This window comes from Trichechus manatus, unplaced genomic scaffold (assembly GCF_000243295.1).
Source record: "Trichechus manatus latirostris isolate Lorelei unplaced genomic scaffold, TriManLat1.0 scaffold00143, whole genome shotgun sequence".
Lineage (NCBI taxonomy): Eukaryota > Metazoa > Chordata > Mammalia > Sirenia > Trichechidae > Trichechus > Trichechus manatus.
Window position 1 is genome coordinate 3,252,396 of NW_004444079.1, and position 21,936 is coordinate 3,274,331.

General features: G+C 40.0%; 1 protein-coding gene across 4 annotated transcripts in view; it reads right to left on the reverse strand.

Annotated features, from left to right (window-relative positions):
* Positions 1–21,936, reverse strand: part of UBE4A (ubiquitination factor E4A) — a 33,987-nt gene that overhangs the window by 10,259 nt on the left and 1,792 nt on the right. The window contains exons 2-15 of one of the 4 annotated variants that reach the window (XM_004385669.2): positions 18,739–18,900; positions 15,715–15,888; positions 14,867–14,979; positions 13,825–13,977; positions 13,189–13,348; positions 12,660–12,862; positions 12,246–12,437; positions 10,727–11,060; positions 9,475–9,595; positions 8,271–8,575; positions 6,155–6,287; positions 4,922–5,109; positions 1,462–1,562; positions 1,253–1,366 (exon numbers count right to left, since the gene is read on the reverse strand). In XM_004385669.2, coding sequence (XP_004385726.1) covers positions 1,253–1,366; positions 1,462–1,562; positions 4,922–5,109; positions 6,155–6,287; positions 8,271–8,575; positions 9,475–9,595; positions 10,727–11,060; positions 12,246–12,437; positions 12,660–12,862; positions 13,189–13,348; positions 13,825–13,977; positions 14,867–14,979; positions 15,715–15,888; positions 18,739–18,859 — 2,412 coding nt within the window. In that variant the 5' untranslated portion in view covers positions 18,860–18,900. The other 3 variants (XM_023739940.1, XM_023739943.1, XM_023739941.1) reach the window with 3 other exon arrangements.

A 21,936-nucleotide genomic window follows, 5' to 3' on the forward strand; every position in this document is an offset into this window, starting at 1 on the left:
GGGTGTGCATGTATCTATTTGTGTGATGGCTCTTACTTCTTTAGGATATATTCCAAAGAGCAGGATAGATGGATCATATGCTACTTCTACTTCTGGCTTTTTAAGGAAGCGCCAAATCGATTTCCAAAGTGGCTGTACCATTTTACATTCCCACCAACAGTGTATAAGTGTTCCAGTCTTTTCACAACTTCTTCAGCATTTACTATTTTGTGTTCTTTTGATTAAAGCTAGCCTTGCTGGGGTGTGATGATAGCTCATCGTAGTTTTGACCTGCACTTCTCTAATGGCTAATGATCGTGAGCATTTCTTCATGTGTCTGTTAGCCGCCTGAATATCTTCTTTGGCAAAGTGCCTGTTCATATCCTTTGCCCCTTTTTTGATTGGTTATTTGTCTTTTTGTTCTTGAGGTTTTGCAGTATCTTATAGAAAAAATGTATCTTACACTTTAAAGTATAAGCTTATGAAAGGAAGCAGGAGATCAAACCTTTCTCACAAGTAAAATATGTTACTCTGAGGACTGCTAATTAATAACAGGACCTCGTGGCTGTTGAACAGGCTACTGTCATGATTTACCTGCTTCATCTCCCTTTGAGTCACTGTTCTACCTATCTTACTCTTATCTGGGGACGAAAGGTTGCTCTACGGAAGGTTCGCATCTAAGAGATGGTTAAGGAAATGATACACCCAAGGAGCTGAGTTTAGACTTTGTGAAACCCTTATTTCACAATATAGCTAAGGATTTGGGAGGCATATAAAGATGAAGAATAATGACAAATTGGAAGTCTTTATATAGAAAAATAACCTAAGACAGAATTTTTTTCAAGGAGTGGTGTAAAAGTCAGAATCTTTTCAGAGAGGGTGTTAGTGAGCCACTGTTACTGATGTGTTGGATGGGAAAAAGCTAAAAGTCACTGACCAAAAGCAAGATCCTGATTTCTTTTGGTTGTGCTGACCTGTTTAACTAGTTCCATCATGCATGCATCTTAGTTCGGCTTCATCATACTCTTTTCAACTCTGCCAAAGTATCAATCCTAGCCCATGAAGCTTCAATGATACTTGATCTTGGTCTCTAATGTAACAATAAACTAGAAAGCTTTGTAATGGCAAGCTCAGGGGTACAGTACTACTCACAAATTTTTGGTGTTCAAGACTGGTATTAGGGGCATAAAGATTGCTCTATTAGGATTAAAAGGTAAAAAGCATATACTGACGATAATTTGATGGTATAGGGGCAGTTAAATCTGTTTTTTACCTGTATGGCTTCATCCAAAAGGAAGATGGCATCATTCATTAGGAGATTAAGAAAGCGGAGGAAAAGTGGGGGATTCATGGCTTCTAAATTCTTAGAGGCATAGTCAGCCAGATCCTGTAAGTCCCACCCCAAGAGAAAACCATTTTAGTACCGAACCACAACTCACTGGGGCTTACTTGAAGGAACTAGTTTCACCAAATCTCTCTTACCTTAATGCTCTCCCGATAGGTCTCTGTCCCCCACATGTACCTTAGGATGGGATACATGGGACGGCGGTAATTAAACTTCTGTTCAAATTGATGAGGGTCTCCTACCATAAAGCAAGGGCAAAAAATCAGCAAAAGTGGTGTTATCTATCAGTAGATGGTGCCTGGCTACCACCACTGACTGCTCTGAGCAGGATCACAACCAGAGGGTTCTGGACAGAGCTGGAGAAGGATGTAGAACAAAATTCTAACTCACAAAAAAAAAGACCAGATTTACTGGCCTAAATGAGACTGGAGAAACCCTGAGAGTATGGCCCCCAGACACCCTTTTAGCTCAGTGGTGAAGTCACTTCCGAAGTTCACCGTTCAGCCGGGGACTGGACAGCCCCATAAAACCAAATGGGACTAATGAGGCACAGCAGTCCAGGGACAAGGGCCAGAAGGCAGAAGGGGACAGGAAAGCTGGTGATAGGGAACCCAAGGTTGAGTAAGGATAGTGTTGATGTGTTGTGAGGTTGTTAACCATTGTCATAGGGCAACATGTGCACTAACTGTTTAATGAGAAACTGTTTTGTTCTGTAAACCTTCATCTAAAGTGAGAAGAGCAGCACAATCGGAAGAGCGTAGTTGATGTCACTGAACTGTGCATGCAGACATTTTTGAAATGGTGTATCTTTGGCTATGTATATTTTCACCAAAAAAAAAAAAAAAAAAAAGGTCGAGAAAGGAGCGGGTTGACATGTCGTGGGGTTGTTAACCAATGTCATAAAACAATATGTGTACTACTGTTTCATGAGAAACTACTTGTTCTGTAAACCTTCACCTGGAGTACGATAAAAAAAAAAGACAAAAAAAAAAAGTGGTGTTATCAGACAAAGAGTAAGGGCTTATGTCTATGTGTAGGCATTCTTTCATTCTGAATGCGTCAAGAATACTGGGAATTTCTAAAGACCAAGAGTTGTGGCCAAGTGTCCTGACAGAAGAGGAAGGAGACAGATATATATAAAGAACACCTTATTCAACAAGGGACAAGGACCGAGTTGTAAAATAAAAGCTAAGCTAGTTAAACTAACCTACTCTTTGGTTTTAAGAAGACTTCAAGGGACATTTTTGGTTTAAGGTTTAAAGACTATCTCAGGGCAAGTTTCAGGAGTTCATCCAACCTTCATGGCTCCAGGAAGTCTGGAGTCCATGAAAGTTTGAAATTCTGTTCTGCATTTTCCCCCTTTTGATCAGGATTCTTCTATAGAATCTTTGATCAAAACGTTCAATAATGGTAGCTGGGTACCATCCAGTTCTGCTCTCATGGCAAAGGAGGCAGTTGTTCATGGAGGCAATTACCAACACATTTCATACCCTCCTTCTGTTCCTGATACTCCTTCTTCCTCTGTTGCTCCATGCGAATAGAGACCAATTGTGCCTTGGATGGCTGCTTCCAAGCTTTTAAGACCCCAGGCACTACGTAATGAACCAGGAGGTAGAACAGAGGCACTGAACATGTTATTAAGCCAATTAACATGTTATTAGGGCATGAAACCACAGCCCTAAACCTCCAAATCAAGGAACCAAATCCCACGAGGTTTCTGGTTGTACATAAGCAGGCTCAGCAGCTACTCTTTTTTTGTCATTGTTGTAAATGTTATCTATCACACAACTTTTGCCAACTCAACTTTTTAGAGGTGTACAACTTACTGACAGCAATTACAATAATCAGCTGTGCAACACTACCCTTAATCAATGTGATATTTCCATCACCCTTAACCTCTCCTTTTCCCTTCCCTCTTGCTCCTGGTCTAACTGGTTCTTGATAACTCTGAAATCAGGTCAGGAGCTAAAAACCAGCTCATACTGGTGTTGACACACCTAAGTATTAATAGAGATCTACAAGTTGGGTCATACAATAGAGGAAAGAACGTAGGATTTGGAGTCAGAAAACCTAGGTTTTCATTCTGATTCTTCTTGAGTAAGTCGTTTAACCTTTTTCAACTTCCACTTCCTCAGATATGAAAACAGAGAATTTAATACCTTTATAATCAGTCATGCAGCTCCTTATGTATCATGAAGATTACATGCACTTCATGTGCTGCTCATAATTAAGTGAGAAAAGAGAACTACCTCACTTAATCTTCACTTCCACTCATTTTATAGACATGAGCAAGTGACAAAGATAGAATTCAAATACTGAAAGGCAGTTGGTAAAATGTTAAATGCTTCTTTAAATGTCAGTTACAGATACCACTGGATAGTAAAAAGACCAAACCCACTGCCATCGAGTTAATTCTGACTCTAGTGACCCCACAGGACAGAGGAGAACTACCCTGTAGGGTTGCCAAGGCTGTAAACCTTTATGGAAGCAGACTGCCATGTCTTTCTCCCATGGAGTGGATGGTGGGTTCAAACTGCCAACCTTTCGGTTAGCAGCCTAATGCTCAACCACTGTGCCAACAGGGCTCCTTTCATTGGATAGTAGGATCCTTTAAAAATAGGCCTTAAATAATTGCCTAACGTATCTTAAATAAGCTGGCTGAAATGGGGTGCTGTTTACTCAAACATGCAGGCCCAGGATTAGATCTCAAAAGACCAAGAGAAGAAGGGAATGCTGCCTGCTCATATTCTTTTTTTTTTTTTAATTGTACTTCAGGTGAAGGCTTACAGAACAAATAGTTTCTCATGAAACAGTAGTACACATATTGTTTTATGACATTGGTTAACAACCCCACAACATGTCAACCCTCTAACTTCTCAACCTTTCTTTTTTTGGTGAAAATACACATAGCCAAAGATACACCATTTCAAAGATTTCTACATGCACAGTTCAGGGACATTGACTACGCTCTTCCAATTGTGCTGTTATTCTCACTTAAGATGAAGGCTTACAAAACAAAATAGTTTCTCATTTAACAGTTACTACACGTTGTCCTACGATAATGGTTAACAATCTCACAACACATCAACAATATTGCCTGCTCATATTCTTAACCTAACAATTAGATTGTTACCAGTTAGTCTGGTTAAGATCAAAGACTCAATCAGCATACTGGCTCATTATGCACTATTCCACAATTCTGAGGCAGAGAAAAATAAGTACCTAGGTCTTAACTGGACAGCTTAATTTGTGTGAGTACGAATTTGATCAAACAATATAACAAAGTTGGTAGGAGTATATATGTTTCTTAGGTGAAACAGACCTGGGTTTTAACCTTGGTTCTAGCATTAGTTGTATGACATGAACAAATAATTTAACCTTTTGGAGCATCTGTATCCTCAAATGTAATATGGGGATAACAAAGTAAAACTTTCTAGGTGGTGCCAAATTAATAACATTAAAAAAAAACACTTAGCATTAAGCGTGGCACATAGTAGTTATTCAATAAATGATGGCTGATGGTATTTCTCTGACATTCAAAAAACTCCACTGGTATTAGTTTCCCAGTTCTGAAGTCGGGCTTCATGACTGGTTTACCTGTAAACTCAATGTCCACAAAGACCTTAATGAGAGCTTCTGCAAGCTGGGGTGCATGCGGAAAGTTGCAGAATACACGTTTCCGGTGGAATACACTGGATACCAAAGGATTTGGGGTCTGATCCAGGTGGGGCATCACTGCTTCCAAAACCTCAGCAAGTTTGGCCCTCAGATGGGGATTCTTCATCCTGCCAAGAGGGCGGAAAGCAAGGTGAGCAGGAAGAAAACTTAAGTCCCAACGTTATTAACTCTGTTCTTCTCTACCTAAGGAGCCAAAATATCCTATACCACCATTACAGGAAAAAACAGGATCCACTTCTGCAGTTCTGATTTGTTAGTTTTCGGGGGATAATGCAGGGCAGACTGTTTAACTCGAGAAGACAGCTTAATGAGTCTGAGATTAAGTACTAAAGTTTCCACATAGTGATTAACTATTCTGTTCACTTCTCTATGATAGGATGTTATTTATTGCTTATTATTCTCTTGACAGTTTCATCTGGGTTAAACTTACCTCTCCAAGCTCCCTGAGGGCAAATACTAGGATATTATTATTACCCATGATGCTTACCATGCATGCCTAATAAATACGTGTTGACTAATGATTTCTCATCAGGTCTGCTCAGCTCAGTGAAGGACTGGCTTCTACCTAATTCTCACTGACATGGTTCGGGAGGTTGTGGATCATTCTCTTCTTGGTGCAGTCAACTTTCACTTATTCACACAGTTTCTGTTTCCTTTGGCCTAGGCACCAAAAATTCAGACAAGCAACTCTACTGGTCACAGTATCTTCCTTTGGGAAAGAGGGCTAGAAGCTATTAGTGAGAGACTTGAGATCAGAAAGAACATATACCTAAATTTACTGCTCATCTAACCGGAATCACAAAAGCAAGCTTCGTTATTTTACAGTTACTGTTAGATCATTAGCACCTGACTACAACCGGTAAGGCTTCTGGCATCATGGTGACTATTTTAACCAGGGACTAGCAGCGGAATTCCCATCAGGTACCTTATATGCAGGTTCAAATTCTCTGTGGGCAAAGTCCTTTGCTTATTATGCCTCTCAAGGGTGGGATTTCTGGCTACCCATAAGGATGGTCAGGTGATTCATTAATGTTAACATAACTTCTGAAGGCAACCCCTTATGATTCAGGCTTGTTTATCTCTTGGTTTAGAAGTCTTCTGATTGTTTTGCAGCTCTAAACAGTGACACAGCCCAAGTTGTCAGCACTTCACCTTTCTATGCTTCCAGTGAAAATGGTGATAAAGTGAAGGACATGCTCCAGGGAATCTGCTGACGTCTCCAAGATGTCATCAGCAAAGCGGCGGAGAAAAATGAGGAAATCACCCAGGTTGTCTGCAAAAAATTCTTAAAAACGGAAACGTTCACTGGAATTAGCTAAACATCTATCTAGCTGAACTAAACATCATTTAAATTTCTCCCTTTCACCCTAGTGAATGAAGGTTTTCGATTTTATATTTATCGCGAATGAAAGTTAAAAAAACCAAAAGTCTTGTAGGTACTAGGGAAAAACCTGTTGCAGTCGAGTTGATTCCGACTCATAGCGACCCTACAGGACAGAGTAGAACTGCCCTGTAGGGTTTCCGAGGAGCAGCTGATGGATTCAAACTGCCGACCTTTTGGTTAAGCAGCCAAGCTCTTAACCACTGTGCCACCAGGACTCCCTAGTGGTAAGTTAATAAATGTAGAATCTCCTTTAAATGTCAATCAATTTTCATTTTTATCCAAGTAAATATATGAATGACAATGACACAAAAACCCATTAACACACAAGTGCAGTACTTACTAAGTTTAAGGAAGTGTACTTATTTTTTTTCTACTCTCAGGGTTAGTTGTGGTTTGAACAACCCTTTGGATGTATGAAGAATCTCTAACAAGGATAAGACATTAGTTGACTATGGCAGCCAGCCTCTAGAATGGCCTCCCAAAGGTCCTTGCCTCCTTGTATTCATGCCCTTGTGTAGTCCTCTCCTACACTGTTCCAGGGTAGAAGATAATCCCTGAGGCATACAGCAGAAGTGATGGTATGTCATTGCTGAGATTAGGTTGTAAAAGCTTGCAGATTCCATTTTGGTCACTTGCTCTAGGGGGAAGCCAACTGCCATTTCGTGAACAGTATTACGGAGAGGCCCATATGGCCTTAAAAGAGGATGCTGACCAATAGCCAGCAAGGAAATGAGGCCTGCCAAACACCACATGGTTGAGGGTGTAAGTGGATCCTTCAGCCCTAGTCAAGTTTTCAGATGCTCACAACCCTGGTTAACAGCTTAACTGTAACTTCATGAGAGACCCTGAATCAGAACCATCCAGCTAAGCTACTCCTGGATACCTGACCCACAGAAATTATCAGTTGTTTCAATCTGCTATGTTTTGGGGTAATTTGTTACATAGCAATAGGTAACTACCGTAGTGATCAAGAACATAAAATCTGATCTGATGGACAATACCTGCTGTCCCCCTCTCTTCCTCCCCAACCACACAGACATACAATCTACCTCTCCCTTCTGGGTAAACCAACAGATGATGATTTTACTTCTAAAGAGAAGCACAGGAAGAGTCAGACAATATGTTTAAGTTGAATAACAAACAATATTAATGGCAGAAACTAACAGCTCTGAAAACCCTGACTGCGTTTAATACCCTGAAGACTATCTTGATATGCACAGCAATGGGGACAGAAGGCTGAGGAACAAGCTGTGCATTTTCCCATACTTTCACCAGTAGATAGCAGGGCTCTGAACTGGTTTGAACTGGTTCAGTCATGGCCGATGAAGTGAAACCGGAAGAGACCCGAATTTTTACAATTCGGGTGATCCAGAATGGTAACTGAAACAGGAAAAATTACAGGTCAAAGCTCTGGAATGGGAGACTCTGAAGAGGCCTCACAATGCCTTTCAGAAGCCTGATGTGTGAGAGCAGATTATTGGCAGGACTGTGGAGAGTGATACACATTCAAAGAGGCAGCTGGCCGCCATCTCTGAGCGGGGCACCACTGTGTCTGACTCTTCTAAAAATCTGATGTGCAAGAGATTTGGTTGCTATGCAACACATATGCTACCCTTGTTTTCTAAGACGGAGATCAGGTTTCTAGCAGGGCTTCAACCCATAATTTTTCCCATTCCAGTTCACCCAAATTTTAAAAAAATTCGGGTCTCTTCCGGTTTCGGTTCCTCGGCTGTGACTGAACTGGGAAGAACAAGTTTCAGATGTTTCTCCAAAAGCAGTAGAATGATAACTAAGGGAAGGTGTTTTGAAGATTGAACTTCCAAAGTGACCCAGTTAAACCTAGATGGCTATAAATAGGAAGTTCCCAGGGGAGAGCCTGCTTACCTGGCACATAAGCCAAGGAGCTGTAGCCATCTGGCAAAGGAAAAGTTAGCTCTATTGGCTGTGAGCCCTCATTGCCTATGGCCAGCTGGACCAAAAGAACAGCCATGGACACCTGCAAGTTTAGGCAGTTTTGTAACATCTGAGGCTCAGTCATGGCAGTCTTGGTAGAAAGGTAGATGGTCATCAATCGTTCAAATTGCTCACGGAGGCTGTCAGCAGCAGGGCTAGAACTTTGCTGAGCATCCCGCCAGGCAACCTGCAGCCGATGCAGATTTTGGTTGATTTTTACCATCTGATCATGCAACCTGCCTCCGAGAAAGCAAAAGAGATGGGGTCAGGGAAGCTCATGTAGGGGCAGTCTAGTAAGACTATTCCAGAAAAACAAATCCTCATTTATTTTAAATTTCTCTTTCAGGATGCAGGGAGTTGCAATTGCTATGACACAGAGGCACTCATAAAAATTACTGATAGGACAGAGGCAGGGGACATAGGACCGGCAAAATGTTATCAAGTACCCAACATAATTGAAGCTAGTTACAAATAATTTAGCAGCCTTCAGTTGAAATGCATCATCCAAAGAACAGTAGCTTGGTTGAGCGTGGTGTACACTGGACTGTTATTATGCAAAATAAACGACTATTCGGCAAAGTGAAAGAAGCCTGACAGGATAATTTTACACCACACAAGTGCAATGATCATACACTCTAGTTTTCAAATCTTCACATCTAGAGTCATCTTTACCTTAGGTACATAGATCTTTTGTGGTCCTATTGATCTGATTGGAATCCCTTATAAACATTTCCTTAATTTTGCCAATTTTGCCTCTACCCTGCAGAATACAGCTTTGTCTTTTTTTATCAGGAATAGTAAGTAATGACAACTGAAGAGCAGAAAATGTAAAATAAAAGCATTTCTACTTTCTCGATGACAACAGAAAGATGATTTAAAAACTCACAAATCTAGAGAAAAACACTAGTGTACTTTTAATTTTAAATAGTTAACAGGTTAAAAATCAGAAACAAATCCACTATCTGAACAAAGCTGATTCATGTAAACACAAATAAATGCATATAATGCCCTTTTCCTACTGGATCCTAATGTAAGCCTTTAGAATAAAGTGAGAATATATCTCTAAGACTCACTTTCAACCTTCTAGTTATCAACACACTAAATAGTTCTTTCCTAATGACATCAGAGGAGTTACCTGTGAAATCCCAGGTACAAGGTATACTCTGTCAGGACAAGGTTCTCTGTTACAAGGTTGTAGTTCTGGGGAAATTTTGGCTCCTGAACAGCTGGGATCAAACAGGTTTCTTTGTCCAAACCTCAAAGAAGTTTAAAAAAAAGCAACAGTGAGTGGCTGGACAGGTGCCGCAGACAACTATCTTGGTCTCCAGTCTCCCCTTACTCTAGTTTAACTTCCATACCGGTACCAAGGATACTTTTTAAAAACAAATCTTATCATGTTACCTCCTTGTTTAAAAACATCTTTTGGCTTCTCGCTGTCTACAGAAGTGAAGTTAAATCTCTTTTGTTTGATCATGAAATTACCAAAATTTAAAAGGAACGATAACATCGTAGATTTTTCCAAGTGACAGATGATGGTACATTTTTACCTATTCTGTACTTTTCTGTACTTGAGATTATTTGCTTTTGAGCATGTATTAGTTGTATAAATTAGAAGAGTTTAAAAAACTGGAACCAAAATAATTTTAAAAATTAAGAGTGATTCATTTTGAGTGCTGGGATTACAAATGACTTATTTTCTTCTTTATACTTCTCTGTATTGTTCAAGTCTTCTCCAATATGGTCCCAATCTTCTTCCTCCCCAGACTAATTTCCTGACACTTTCCACACCTGTTCCTCCACCTGCCCCCTTGATATAGCCACATTGAGCTTCTCACTATTCCTCAGTCAAGCTTTTCCATAGCTTTGCACCTTTATATTTATTATTCCCTCATATAAAGGGATTCTTTCGCTTCTTTGCCTGGTAAAACCAACCCTGATTCAGGCTCAGTTTGAGGACTTCCATAACCTTCAAATTCCGCAGAATTGATTATTTATTCCCTCTCTGTGCACTCACAGCTTAACCCTATACCATACTATGATTATCTGTTAGTAAATCTGCTTTCTCCTGGAGTCTCTGAGTTAAAAAGGATAGGGACTGTGTTTTATTCATTTTTATAAAGAATGAATGAGTGAAAACCCAAAGCTGCCAAATTCAGAGAGAAGGTTTCACTAAAGCAAACATCTAAAAGTTACTTTTTTTTTTTTTAACGTCTGCCTCTTTTTTTTAATTAAAAATAGCTCTTCTCTCTGCCTCATTCTTCTTTAAAGAGGCACCTTTGTGAAAAAGGAAAAGGAGTGAATGCCTTGGATACTACACACACACACACACAAACACATGCACACACACACACATACACACAATTTTGAGAAGTCCAGTTCCTCCCTACCTCTCATGTGTACATTTTTTATTTTTCGTTCTTCATCATTCAACTCCTTCAGGGCACAGTAAGTGGGATTAAAGGTGAGGAGCCGAGAGGATCTGGGTTTGCAAAATGGCTGGCATAGCTTCAGAAGAGCGGCACCCAGATTCAGAAAGAAGGCATCCGAGGCATACATTTGGAAGAAAATTTCTGGCATCTGATTGGCCCAAATCTTGGTGCGGCCTGCATTTGCATGCAAACAGTTTCCAAGCCAGGACAAGATACAGTGTTTGGTTTCTGGAGAGAGCTGGAGTAAGTTCTTCAGCATCTGGTAGATCTTTTCATGGAACTGAGCCATGAACTGTTTAACCAGAAAACACAACCACAGAACATTCCAGTTTCACAATCCTAATACTTTTTACTTCCAAACTTTAGCAACTGGCAGTTTCCAAAAACATGCTCATCCTAATCATTCCCCTCACTCTTCCTGTGCCTTATACCCCAGCTCTGACTTTTAAAAAATATCTATTTCTGGCCATTTATGAGAGATTTTTTTTTTTTTAATTGTGCTTTAAGTGAAAGTTTACAATTCAAGTTAGTTTCTCATACAAAACTTTATACACACATTGTTATATGACCCTAGTTGCTTCCCCTGTACTGTGACAGCACACTCTTCCTTTCGACCCTGGATTTCCTGTGTCCATTCAACCAGCTCCTGACCCTCTCTGCCTTCTCATCTCACCTCTGGACAGGAGCTGCCCATTTAGTTTATGAGAGATTTCTTGATGCGTTGTCAAACTGCAGATGGAATCATATAGCTTTAGAGCAGGGATTGGTAAACTTTTTCTGCAAAGGGCCAAATAATAAATATTTTCAGCTTTGCAGGCCATTCAGTCTCTGTAGTAACTACTCAACTCTACTGCTGTAGCATGAGATCAAGCCATAAGCAGTATATGCATGAATGGGTGTGGCTATGTTCAATAAAACTTTACTTACAAAAACAGGTGGCAGGTCACATTTTGTCATGCCTGTAGTTTGCCAACCTCTGCTTTAGGGAGTTGTGTTGATTAATAAATGGTAAAACAGGAGGCTTAAACTAGCCCAAATTCAACCATTTACTGGCTCATGCTGGCCAGACCTCTACTATAATTTATGCTAAGAAGCCTACAAGAGAGGACCTAAGTGGAGGCAAGGAAAGAAAAACAAAACCAAAAAATTTTTGTGTTTCTATGCTGGAGTTTAGCCAAAAGATTTTAGAAGCTCAAAGTTATAAGAAACAGCCTGATGAGAAAAACAACGATTGAGGGGAAGTGGCAGTGCTCCAGCATATGGCCAAGATGAACAGCAGCTTAGCCTCAAAGCCTAGTTTTATCCTCTGCTCTAAGTGCATGCTAATAAAGAGGGCAATTTCTCTACATGAGTGTGGTAGAAAGCCAACCAGATCTGCTTTCCCAAAGAGGCTCAAGTAGCCTTATCTGCGTCTCTTTCCTGGAGAAACTCTTAATCTAAGATCAGGGAACTGGAATACCCCAGTAAATAGTCCTACCTGATGGATGTTGGCTTCCTGTACTTTGATCTCCTGGGGACTGGAGCGAGATGGATTCAGGAAGTAGCCATGATTTTCTACCACACCCGGAGTCTTTAACAAGCAGGAGATACTCAGAATTACTCCCAGCAAGGTTTTCTGGTACATCTGCCCATTACTAGGATCCTTGGGCTGAATGTATTCTACAAAAACCTATAGGAGCAGATAAATTCTATTTATTCTTCTGTATGGTGAGATAAAGATGACAGGGGTGAAAGGGCCTCAAAGAGTTAAGTCTATACAAAAATCAGTATAACTTTCTTTTATCCTATAGGTAATTTTACTTTAGGATAGATACCTAAAAAGTGCCTCCAGGGTCGGGAAGCATGAAGTATTAAATCTCCAGCTCAACTGAACACCACCTTTCAGACCTACCTTTGCCATATCCTTTTGCCTAGTGAAATAGAGAAGAATATCCAGATATGCATACAGTAGGATCTGACAAAGCTCTAGATCTTTTATTCGGCCCAATAAAATATCAAACACTGGAATCATGACTTCTGGAAATGTTCGAACTTCCTCATCCGTTGTCAAGGCTTCAATAACTTCTTCCAGAAACTCAGTAACATCTTCAAAATCTAACAGAAGGCAAAGAAGAGAAAAAGGAGGCCAAGGGACTTTCTTATATGCCTTTACACACTGGCTCTTTACTCTTCTAATACTTTTGATAATTCTACTGTGAAATTCCAATCTTCTAGTACCAATTAGCTGGATATAGCCTACTCAGAACTAATACTTACCCTTCTGTTGTAACTGGTATTCAACCCCCAAGGCCAAGGTGTGAGCACTCTTCCTTAATTTACACTGGAACCATAACGACTCTGAGACTTTCTAATGCATTTAGAGGAATTTTACATTGGGAAATCAAAATGTTGAAGCTCACGTATCTTGCTTATGTACTCACGGGCTCCTTGGATGGCTTCCAACAGCACATCTACCAGTTGCTCATGGATATTTTGGTCAACATAGATCTCTGGGGTGAGGAGAACTGTTCGGGTATTGGACACAGTGAGGTTCCTGCACTGCACTGCAAAGGGTAGCAGGTTCTCTGGAACTTTGGTAATCTGGCAACAGAATGAACAGAGGGAAGAGTCTAGCTCTAGGATCTAGAACAAGAGTAGACACAGCAAATAGAATGGAACAGACATTGTATCCCCAAAAGATACTGCTCTCCTGCAGACGCTTGAAAATTCATGAGAGATTCATTCTTTGGCTTAAGGAATCACTTATCTGTTAAAATTCCAATCCTAGAAAGTGATCATCCTTAGCCTAATCTATTTTTTACACAACAGTGGAAATGCTTTGTTAACAGGCACTAGTTAACTGGAGAAAGGGGTGGACCCCACTACATGAGACAGAACGTAAGCCACAGAACGGGGAGATTAAAGCTTTAGAAGACAAACTAGTAATGCTTCTGATATATAGTTCCAGATATGCTATGATGTATATAAAACTAGTATGTAAGACACTGACACAACTCTCTGGCTTACATGTTGAAGTTGCAGAACAACATAGTACTCAATGGGGATTATTCCTTTACCTCCTCCTTGGCTCTTTGGAAGCAGGAGTAAAGGTAACAAAAACTATGCTTCTCTCCTGCATCTCGGTCAGTGGAGAGATTCAACGTTGTAGAAGAAGTCATGTTAATCAAGTGGTTGCCTGGATCTTGAAGTAATAAGCGAGAGAAGAGGGCCTATGAAGGAAAACAAACAAACAAAAAAAAAACACTAAGCCACTTTAAAGTTGGTCTTAGAACATCAAAACGTAAAAGGCAATTTTGACACAGGTAATCTCTATAGACAGGAAGTGTTGTCAGAACCATAGACTTGGATATAGAATGAAAGGGTAAAAAAGAACTCAGTGTCTTACTATTTCAGAGAATACATCTGCCCATACAACATTAGAAAATAACTGTAGATATAAAGTTATCCTAAATCAAGCCTTAACTATCTAGCATATCTCCTAGCACACAGCAGGTTTAAAAGGGTGGTGAGAATCTGTGATTAAACTTATGTGTAAAATCTACTACTCTATGTGTGATTGTTCATCTTACCCAGACTTATTTAAACATAATTTAAATGTGTAAGGTTAACTTGCAAGTTGTCAAGTGTCTTCCCTACCAGACTTTTGTTTATTTTATTTTAATGCTAATCAGGTACCTACAATGTGCAAAGCACTGTTTTGATTTTGGGACAGATATAGAGATGACAAAGAGATGGGTCTTGCTCTCAAGAACTTGAGTCTAGTAGGGGAGATAAGACAGGTACATAAAAAACCTACTATGTGAGAGAAAGTGACAATTACCATAAGAGACACATAGGTTACTCTAGGAACTCAGAGGATGGAGTAACAACTCCTACCTGGCAAGGCTTTGTAAATAAGATGGCATTTTAACTGGGTCTTAAAGAATGTGTAGATTTGGACACGTGGCCATGGTAGATGAGATGATTCCAAAAGAAAAATACCATGAACAGTGTTAAGAGATAGAGGCAAACACAGTCACTGTTGGAGAAAGGGGAATAGAGTTCGGCTGCATGGCCAGTTTTTGCTGAGGGCACACATAAGCAACATAAGAATGGTACCTGCTCAATGTTGTTCATATCAAGCCAGTCTTGATCATCCAGGTCTACTGCCATTTCTTCCAAATACACACAACGGCTGGGGATGCCATTCCCACTTTTCAAACTTGGGTCACCTGGGAAATGGTTTTTAATCTGGTAGGTTAAGGATAATGCTTCTTACTCAGAAAACCTATCCTGACAGCATTTCTCTTGAACTCCAAGTTCTCAGGTAATACCAAAATGATCCTGACACACAAAGCAGTATCTAAAGATTTTAATCTTTTTTGCAGTCAAAGAACATGGGCTCTGCTATAAACCTAACATACCTGACCTGTTGCTGAGTCAAATCCGACCCTACAGGACAGAGCAGAACTGCCTCATAGGGTTTCTGAGGAGCAGATGGTGGATTTAAACTGCTGGCCTTTTGGTCAGCAGCCGAGCTCTTAACTACTACACCACCAGGGCTCCAAACCTAACATGATGGCATTTAAAGAGAAAATCCCAGTGATAAGACAACAGCACTAACTTTGGGGTTTAACTTACAAGTTAGAGCACATGGAGAAAATACTGTATGAGACCTCTAGGGTGTGTAGTTCACCTAAAAATTGGATGCCATTCCCATTTCCCCTCTAAGGTAGTATAGGCAAGTAGTTATACGGCCCAGTCAATATCAAAATGGACATGAAAGTTAGAATTATGTCTAAATATCTTTTTAGGTTACACCAGAAGCTTACTGAAACCTAAACCCTGTAGTTCCCGGGAGGACGGTGAGTTTAACTATTAGAAGCAACAGGTTTCTGAAAACAAGTGCCTAGCCCAAGTAGGAAAGGTAAAGTAATAAACAGACTGATTACAAGTCTCTCACTCACTGTTGTCCAGAGTAATAAGGAAGATTCTTTGGATCATGTGATTGATGTTGAGTTGCTCACATATCTCCTGCTGTGAACGGAATGAGCGGCTAATCTCAGCCACAGAGTAATCAAATTCATCCAGGCTCTCTGACACACTATTATCTGAGTCATCCGGGCTAGCTGGGGGTTCATCTGTCAGAAAATGTAAGCTGTTAAAAATTACACCTCTCTCTGTAAGAAAGAAATAAGTATACTACCAAAAATGATAAATGTAACCAAAAGGGATAATTTGGGATAGGAAACAAGTTAGTCACCTAATTAGTGAACCTCTCAAGGCAGGCAAGTTAAAAGTACAGGATTCTGAAAAATCTCTACTTGTATATCCTACCACATTTACAAAACACAAGTTTTATTATTTCTACTTATAATGTATTCCACCCTGCCAGAAATAGCAACGCTACCTTCCCTACAGAATTCTAATAGATCAAAATGCCTTTAATTATTTTAAATCTATGGCTTTTTCCTGATTTTAAGAGAACACACTTGTAATAATTCCAAACGACAAGAAAATACCATGTAGAAAGTCTCCCGTGAACCAATTCTTCCTTACTGACAACTGTTTAACTAAGCAAAGTGTTTCAGAGTTTTTTCCTATTCCTATGGAAATGCTTTACTATGATTTTTAGTTGAGGCTTTTTAAAAAAAAAATTAAATGGGATCATACTATAATGCTGTTTTTTTAACTTGCTTTTTAAACAATTGGCATGAACACCCTTCCCTGTTAGGTCGTTTATAGGCCTACCTCATTCTCAATAGCTGCACTGTATTGCATTGTATGCATGCACTGTTGTTTATGGAGCTACTTATCAACTGATAAACATTTGGGCTGTTTCCAATTTTTCAAGATTTTGAACAATAAAACCAAAAACCAAACCCGTTGCTGTCGAGTCTATTCCAACTCATAGTGACCCTGTAAGATTGAGTAGAACAGCCCCATAGGGTTTCCTAGGTTGTAATCTTTACAGGAGCAGGCTGCTGCATCTTTCTCCCGCAGAGCCAAGCACTTAACCACTGCACCACCAGGGCTCCTTTTTTGAACAATACTGCACTGAATATAAGTTACCCATTTTGTGCAACTGTGTAAGTATTTTGGTAGAATAAATTCATAGAAGCAGAACTGCTGGGTCAAAGAGCATGAACATTTAAGTTAACATGTATTACCAAATTACTCTCAGAAAGACTGCTCTCATTTACATGCCCACCAACAGTACATGAGAGAATTCCTTTAATTTTTTTATAAAGTAATGTGAAAGAGGGGCTCTCAGAACAGCCCTTGTGCGGAACAGAAGTAGTTTCACTCACTAAAAGCTACGCGTGAGACCGTATGTGCTTTTCTCTACTGACAGAATGGCTATTCTTTAAGTCAGGCAAAACTCTCAGATAAGACTTGCCTCAGTGTGGTGAGTTCAGTAAAAGTGAAGCTCAGTTCAGAAAGTCAAAGGTCTTGGCAGAGTACTCACTGCTGGTGGAAAACAGGTTAGACCTGGTAGCATGATAAACCCAGTATAAACAAGCTAAGATGATGAGGTGCCAAAATAGTAACAGAAGGGCATGTACCTGATTTGTTCCCCACTGCTTGGTGCCTGCAATGCTCTCAACTCTAGCCAGCCTTAGGTCTGTTTATAGCCAGAAGGAGGGGCGTTCTGTTACTCTGCTCCTATACTGCTAAGCTCTCCTCCAAGCACCAAGAGTGATAGGAGGTAAGAAACTGTTCAGCAAAATTTCCCTCAACCACATACCCATAAAATTATACTTTCCCATTCCCTTGGTTTTCCTATTCCTCACTCTCGTTTCTCTCCTAATATCTCCTGATCCAGGCTTTCACAGTCTGAGCCTATATCATAAAAATCTGGGAGAGATTTCAGAGACAGAGACCCAGAGTCGCTTAATTCAATCATATTAAAAAGTCAGCACTGTGGTTGTTTCTCACTTGCACCATCCATCACCCTGTCTACCAGTCATCTGTCTTATCTCCTTTTTATTCACTCCTAATCACTGGTGGCACAGTGGTTAAGAGCTATGGCTGCTAACCAAAAGGTCAGCAGTTCCAATCCACCAGATTCTCTTTGGAAACCCTATGGGGCAGTTCTACTCTGTCCTACAGGGTTGCTATGAGTTGGAATCAACTCGATGGCAACGCGTTTTTGGTAAACAGACAGTAAGGTCACAGCTCAGCTATACATCTGATCCCTTTTCTGAAATACACAAAAGAAAAACACTATCAGTCTTTTTGGAGGAAAGAGAAAGGGAACAATTTCTGCTTTGAAAGATTGTGAATGCCCTCACAAGACTAATATATTTGAGAAACAGTCTAATTCTTCTAGTCTGTATGTCTTCTGATGGGAAGCAGGGCTTGATCTTAAATTTGGTCCCAGATTAGGAAAGTCATTTTTCTGACTAGTAAATATTACTCTGATTTTTTTCACATTAGGGCTAAGGATCAAATTTTCTTAGCAGTCTTTCCGAACAGCAGTAAGCTACAGAAGAGGCTAATCAGTGGAAAGGAAGTTATCTTGCTTGAGAGGGTCTCTGAAGCACCAGGCTTAGCAACAAATCTCACTTATTTGTCTACAAGCCAAAAAGTTTTATAATCATTCCTTTTACACATATGCTTTCTACAGCTGCATGTGACCTGCTTTCCACATCGAAAACTCCAATCACAGTTTTCTATGTTAAAAAGTAGATTTAAATAGCTTTCACTAGGTGATTTAAAACAAAGACAACCTGACAGCTTTGGAATCACTATTGGCATCTGTTACTGCAGAGTTAGCCCGTCTCTTTTTTATGTAACAGGGAAGGAGAAGAAGGGGAGGACCCCAGAACAAAAACAAACAAACAAACAAAAAATCAGCGTATACCCTGAACAAATAACTTCTGCCCTAAACTTAAACTCCAATTACAATTAAGGACCCAAAGAACACTTAACTTGGGAAGACCCCATTCTAGGTCATCTCATCTGCTGCTATTGGCTCCTCCACTTACCACATTGCTGCTTCAGCTGCTCTTTTTGGATTGCTGCAAACTGTTTGGCATCAGCCAGGGAGCCAAAAAGAGCAGCAAAGGGGTTACTTGAGATGTTGTTGTTATTCTCCTGGTCTGTCATTTCACTTTAAAGTATCCTCCATCCAGACCTAGGGGGAGGGGCTACAGAAAAAGACAGACATTAGACACAAAGATGGGCAGGTAACACAACAGCTGTAACATACTCATAGTTGTTTCTTTACCCATCTCTCAAATACAATACATTTAAAAAGCCTTTGTGGGTAAGACTTTCCATTCCCTGTTCCAAGATTCAAGGCATTTTTGGCAAAATGGTTACAAACCTACCAACTGGACAAGATGGCCTGATTTGGGGGTAGCTGCACTTGGCTGCTAACCGAAAGGCTGGTGGTGTGAACCCACCAGCTGCTCCATGGGAGAAAGATGTGGCAGTGTGCTTCCATAAAGATTTACAGCCTCGGAAGCCCTATGGGGCAATTCTACTCTGTCCTATAGGGTCTCTACGAGTTCGAATCAACTCGACAGCAGTGGGTTTGGTTTTGGTAAAACCAAAAAGCCTAAAACATGTTCAACCAGAATGCACTTATCTGTTATTATCTCTATTTGGTACACCTTTAAAAAAGTAGGTTAAATGGAAAGAATTGTTGAAGCCAAAGAGAGAATTCACCAACTAATAAACAAAAACAACAACAACAAAAAACCCAAACCCATTGCCGTCAAGTCCATTCTGACCCATAGCGACCTTACAGGACAGAGCAGAACTGCCCCACAGGGTTTCTAAGGAGTGGCTGGTGGATTTGAACTGCCAGCCTTCTGGTTAGCATCCATAGTTCTTAACCACTGTGCCACCAGGGCTCCCACCAACTAACAGTGGCACTTGAAAAATAATAAAACAAGAACTACTGGATTCCCATGAATCTCGAAGCTGGCAGACTAGTTTTCATCTACCATGGGGAGGACAAAGTAGCACTTGCTCAGAATTCTATGACTCAGGGTTAGAAAACTAATTTTAAGCCTATATCTTAGACTTGGAATGGCAAATCAGGACAAGAACCAGATTAGCTTTATGTTGTGGGCTTTTAATATATGTTGAGCAATCTATCTCTACTCCTAGGCTTAAAACTGGTATTTCTCCCACTAAAACTAAATGATCTTTGCTTAAGTCTATATGTAACTTCCACTGTTCATCTGATTTTTCTTGGTTTTATTTGATCTTTTACAATGAAGAGAGACACAAATTCCAACTGTCAGGTCCAATGTGTAATCGAAGTAGACATACACCTCAAAGGTATTTAGTGAGGCTGACTGAACCTGCATTTGCACTCTTCTGATTACATTTCCTCATTCAAGCGCCAAGTGGACGCAGTGGCACAACAGGATGAACAGAGCTCCCTGAAAGGCTTTCTCCCCTTTCTGAAATTTAAAGGCCACAGCATAGAAATACAACCCTGAAAAGGGTGGGAAGAGACAAAGGGTATGTATATTGTGCTTACAAGGATGCTGAACTGCTACAAGGACAGAGGCCTTAGAAAGAGTAGGGGTGGGGGTAGAAGGGAAGGAGAGAAAAAAAAGAACATTCACTCTACCTTTAGTTTATTGAGGCAAGACTCCTTACAGAATCATATTAACAAAAGCTAATGTAAGTCAGAAAAGTTACCCTCATTAATTGGAGAAAGACAGACTATAACATTTCTTGACAATTCTGAGGCATCTCCACCAGTTGCTTCACGCTCCTCTGTGGTGTTTTCTGCATAAGAGCTACTGGCTAATTAGCTGTATTGTGACTTAGGCAGACAGTCCAGTCTCCCTTCAGCATGGTGCAGGGCTTTACTGCTTCAAGGAATTGGACTGTTAGATGTTGTTCTATGTATTTTATTTTTTGCTAAGTATATTTTAGTCGAGCTTAATAACGTAAAAAAGAAAAGAAAAGAAAGAAAAAAGATAGCCATATTTAGTGCTGGAATGAACAACAATCCTTATCCAACCACTGCATAAACTTAATTATTACCCCTAATTTATGCAGAGGTACCAAGACTTGTCTCATTGCCGGCTGACCACCACCCTGCCATCATCCTAAGGAACCCTGAAGTCCAGAGGACTGAAAAAGGTGTAATGAGCTCTTACTATTTTCTGTCTCCAAAACATTCTCCTCTTTTTTCACATGACATCCAGCACTTTTCCTTTGGGGATTCACCCCACTCTCAGTACATACGTTCAGAAGAGGCTGACCTTACCTACTAGCTCCAGGAATGGGCATAAGACTCTGGTCAGGCCAAAAGGAGTACAGAATACTCTGGGCAAAGTGACTGATTCAGGAGTGGGCACAAGACCCTAGCAAGGACTATCAGAGCCAAGGTACACCAGCTCCAGGCCTCTGGCTAAATTTACAGCAAAAAGAACTCTTTTTCTTTTTTCCTGCTTGAGTTGCCAGGCTGGTAAGATATAAACCTGCCATCTTTTCATTTGGAGAAGGCCTAGTCTAAAACTAAGTCAACATACAGAAAAATAGAGATAAGAGATGGAAAAAAAAAGTCTTTTAGACTTTTCAATTATAACAGCCAATAAAATTCCCCTATATCGTGTAAGCTGGAGCCCTGGTGGCAAAGTGGTTAAGAGCTACAGCTGTTAACCAAAAGGTCAGCAGTTCGAATCTACCAGCTGCTCCATGGAAACCCTTTTGGGGCAGTTCTACCCTGTCCTATAGGGTTGCTATGAGTTGGAATTGACTCAATAGCAATGGATTTGTTTTTTTTGGTATATTGTGTAAGCTAGGTTGAATTTTTTTTTAAACACAATTTAAAAGAGTTCAGATTAATACAAAGGAGATACATTATCTGCACCACCTATGCAGAAAGAAGTAAGGTGAAAGCCAGGAATACAGAACGTATGATACAGAAAGGCTCTTAAGACTATCAAGAACGACAAAAAGGATTTATCATCATAACTGCATTATTTCCTCCTTTCTCAATAATATACTACCATATTATATAAAGAAATTAGCTTTCCATTACATTTTATCTGTATTTCTTAGTAGGATTTATAACCTTCTACATCGTATGATTAATGTAAATCTACTTTGTTAGACTATAAGCTTTTTGAGTATAGGTTCATATCTAATTATTCTTTCTATTCTTCTGTGCCTGGCGTTATACATCACAATCATGAAATCTAATTAAATAT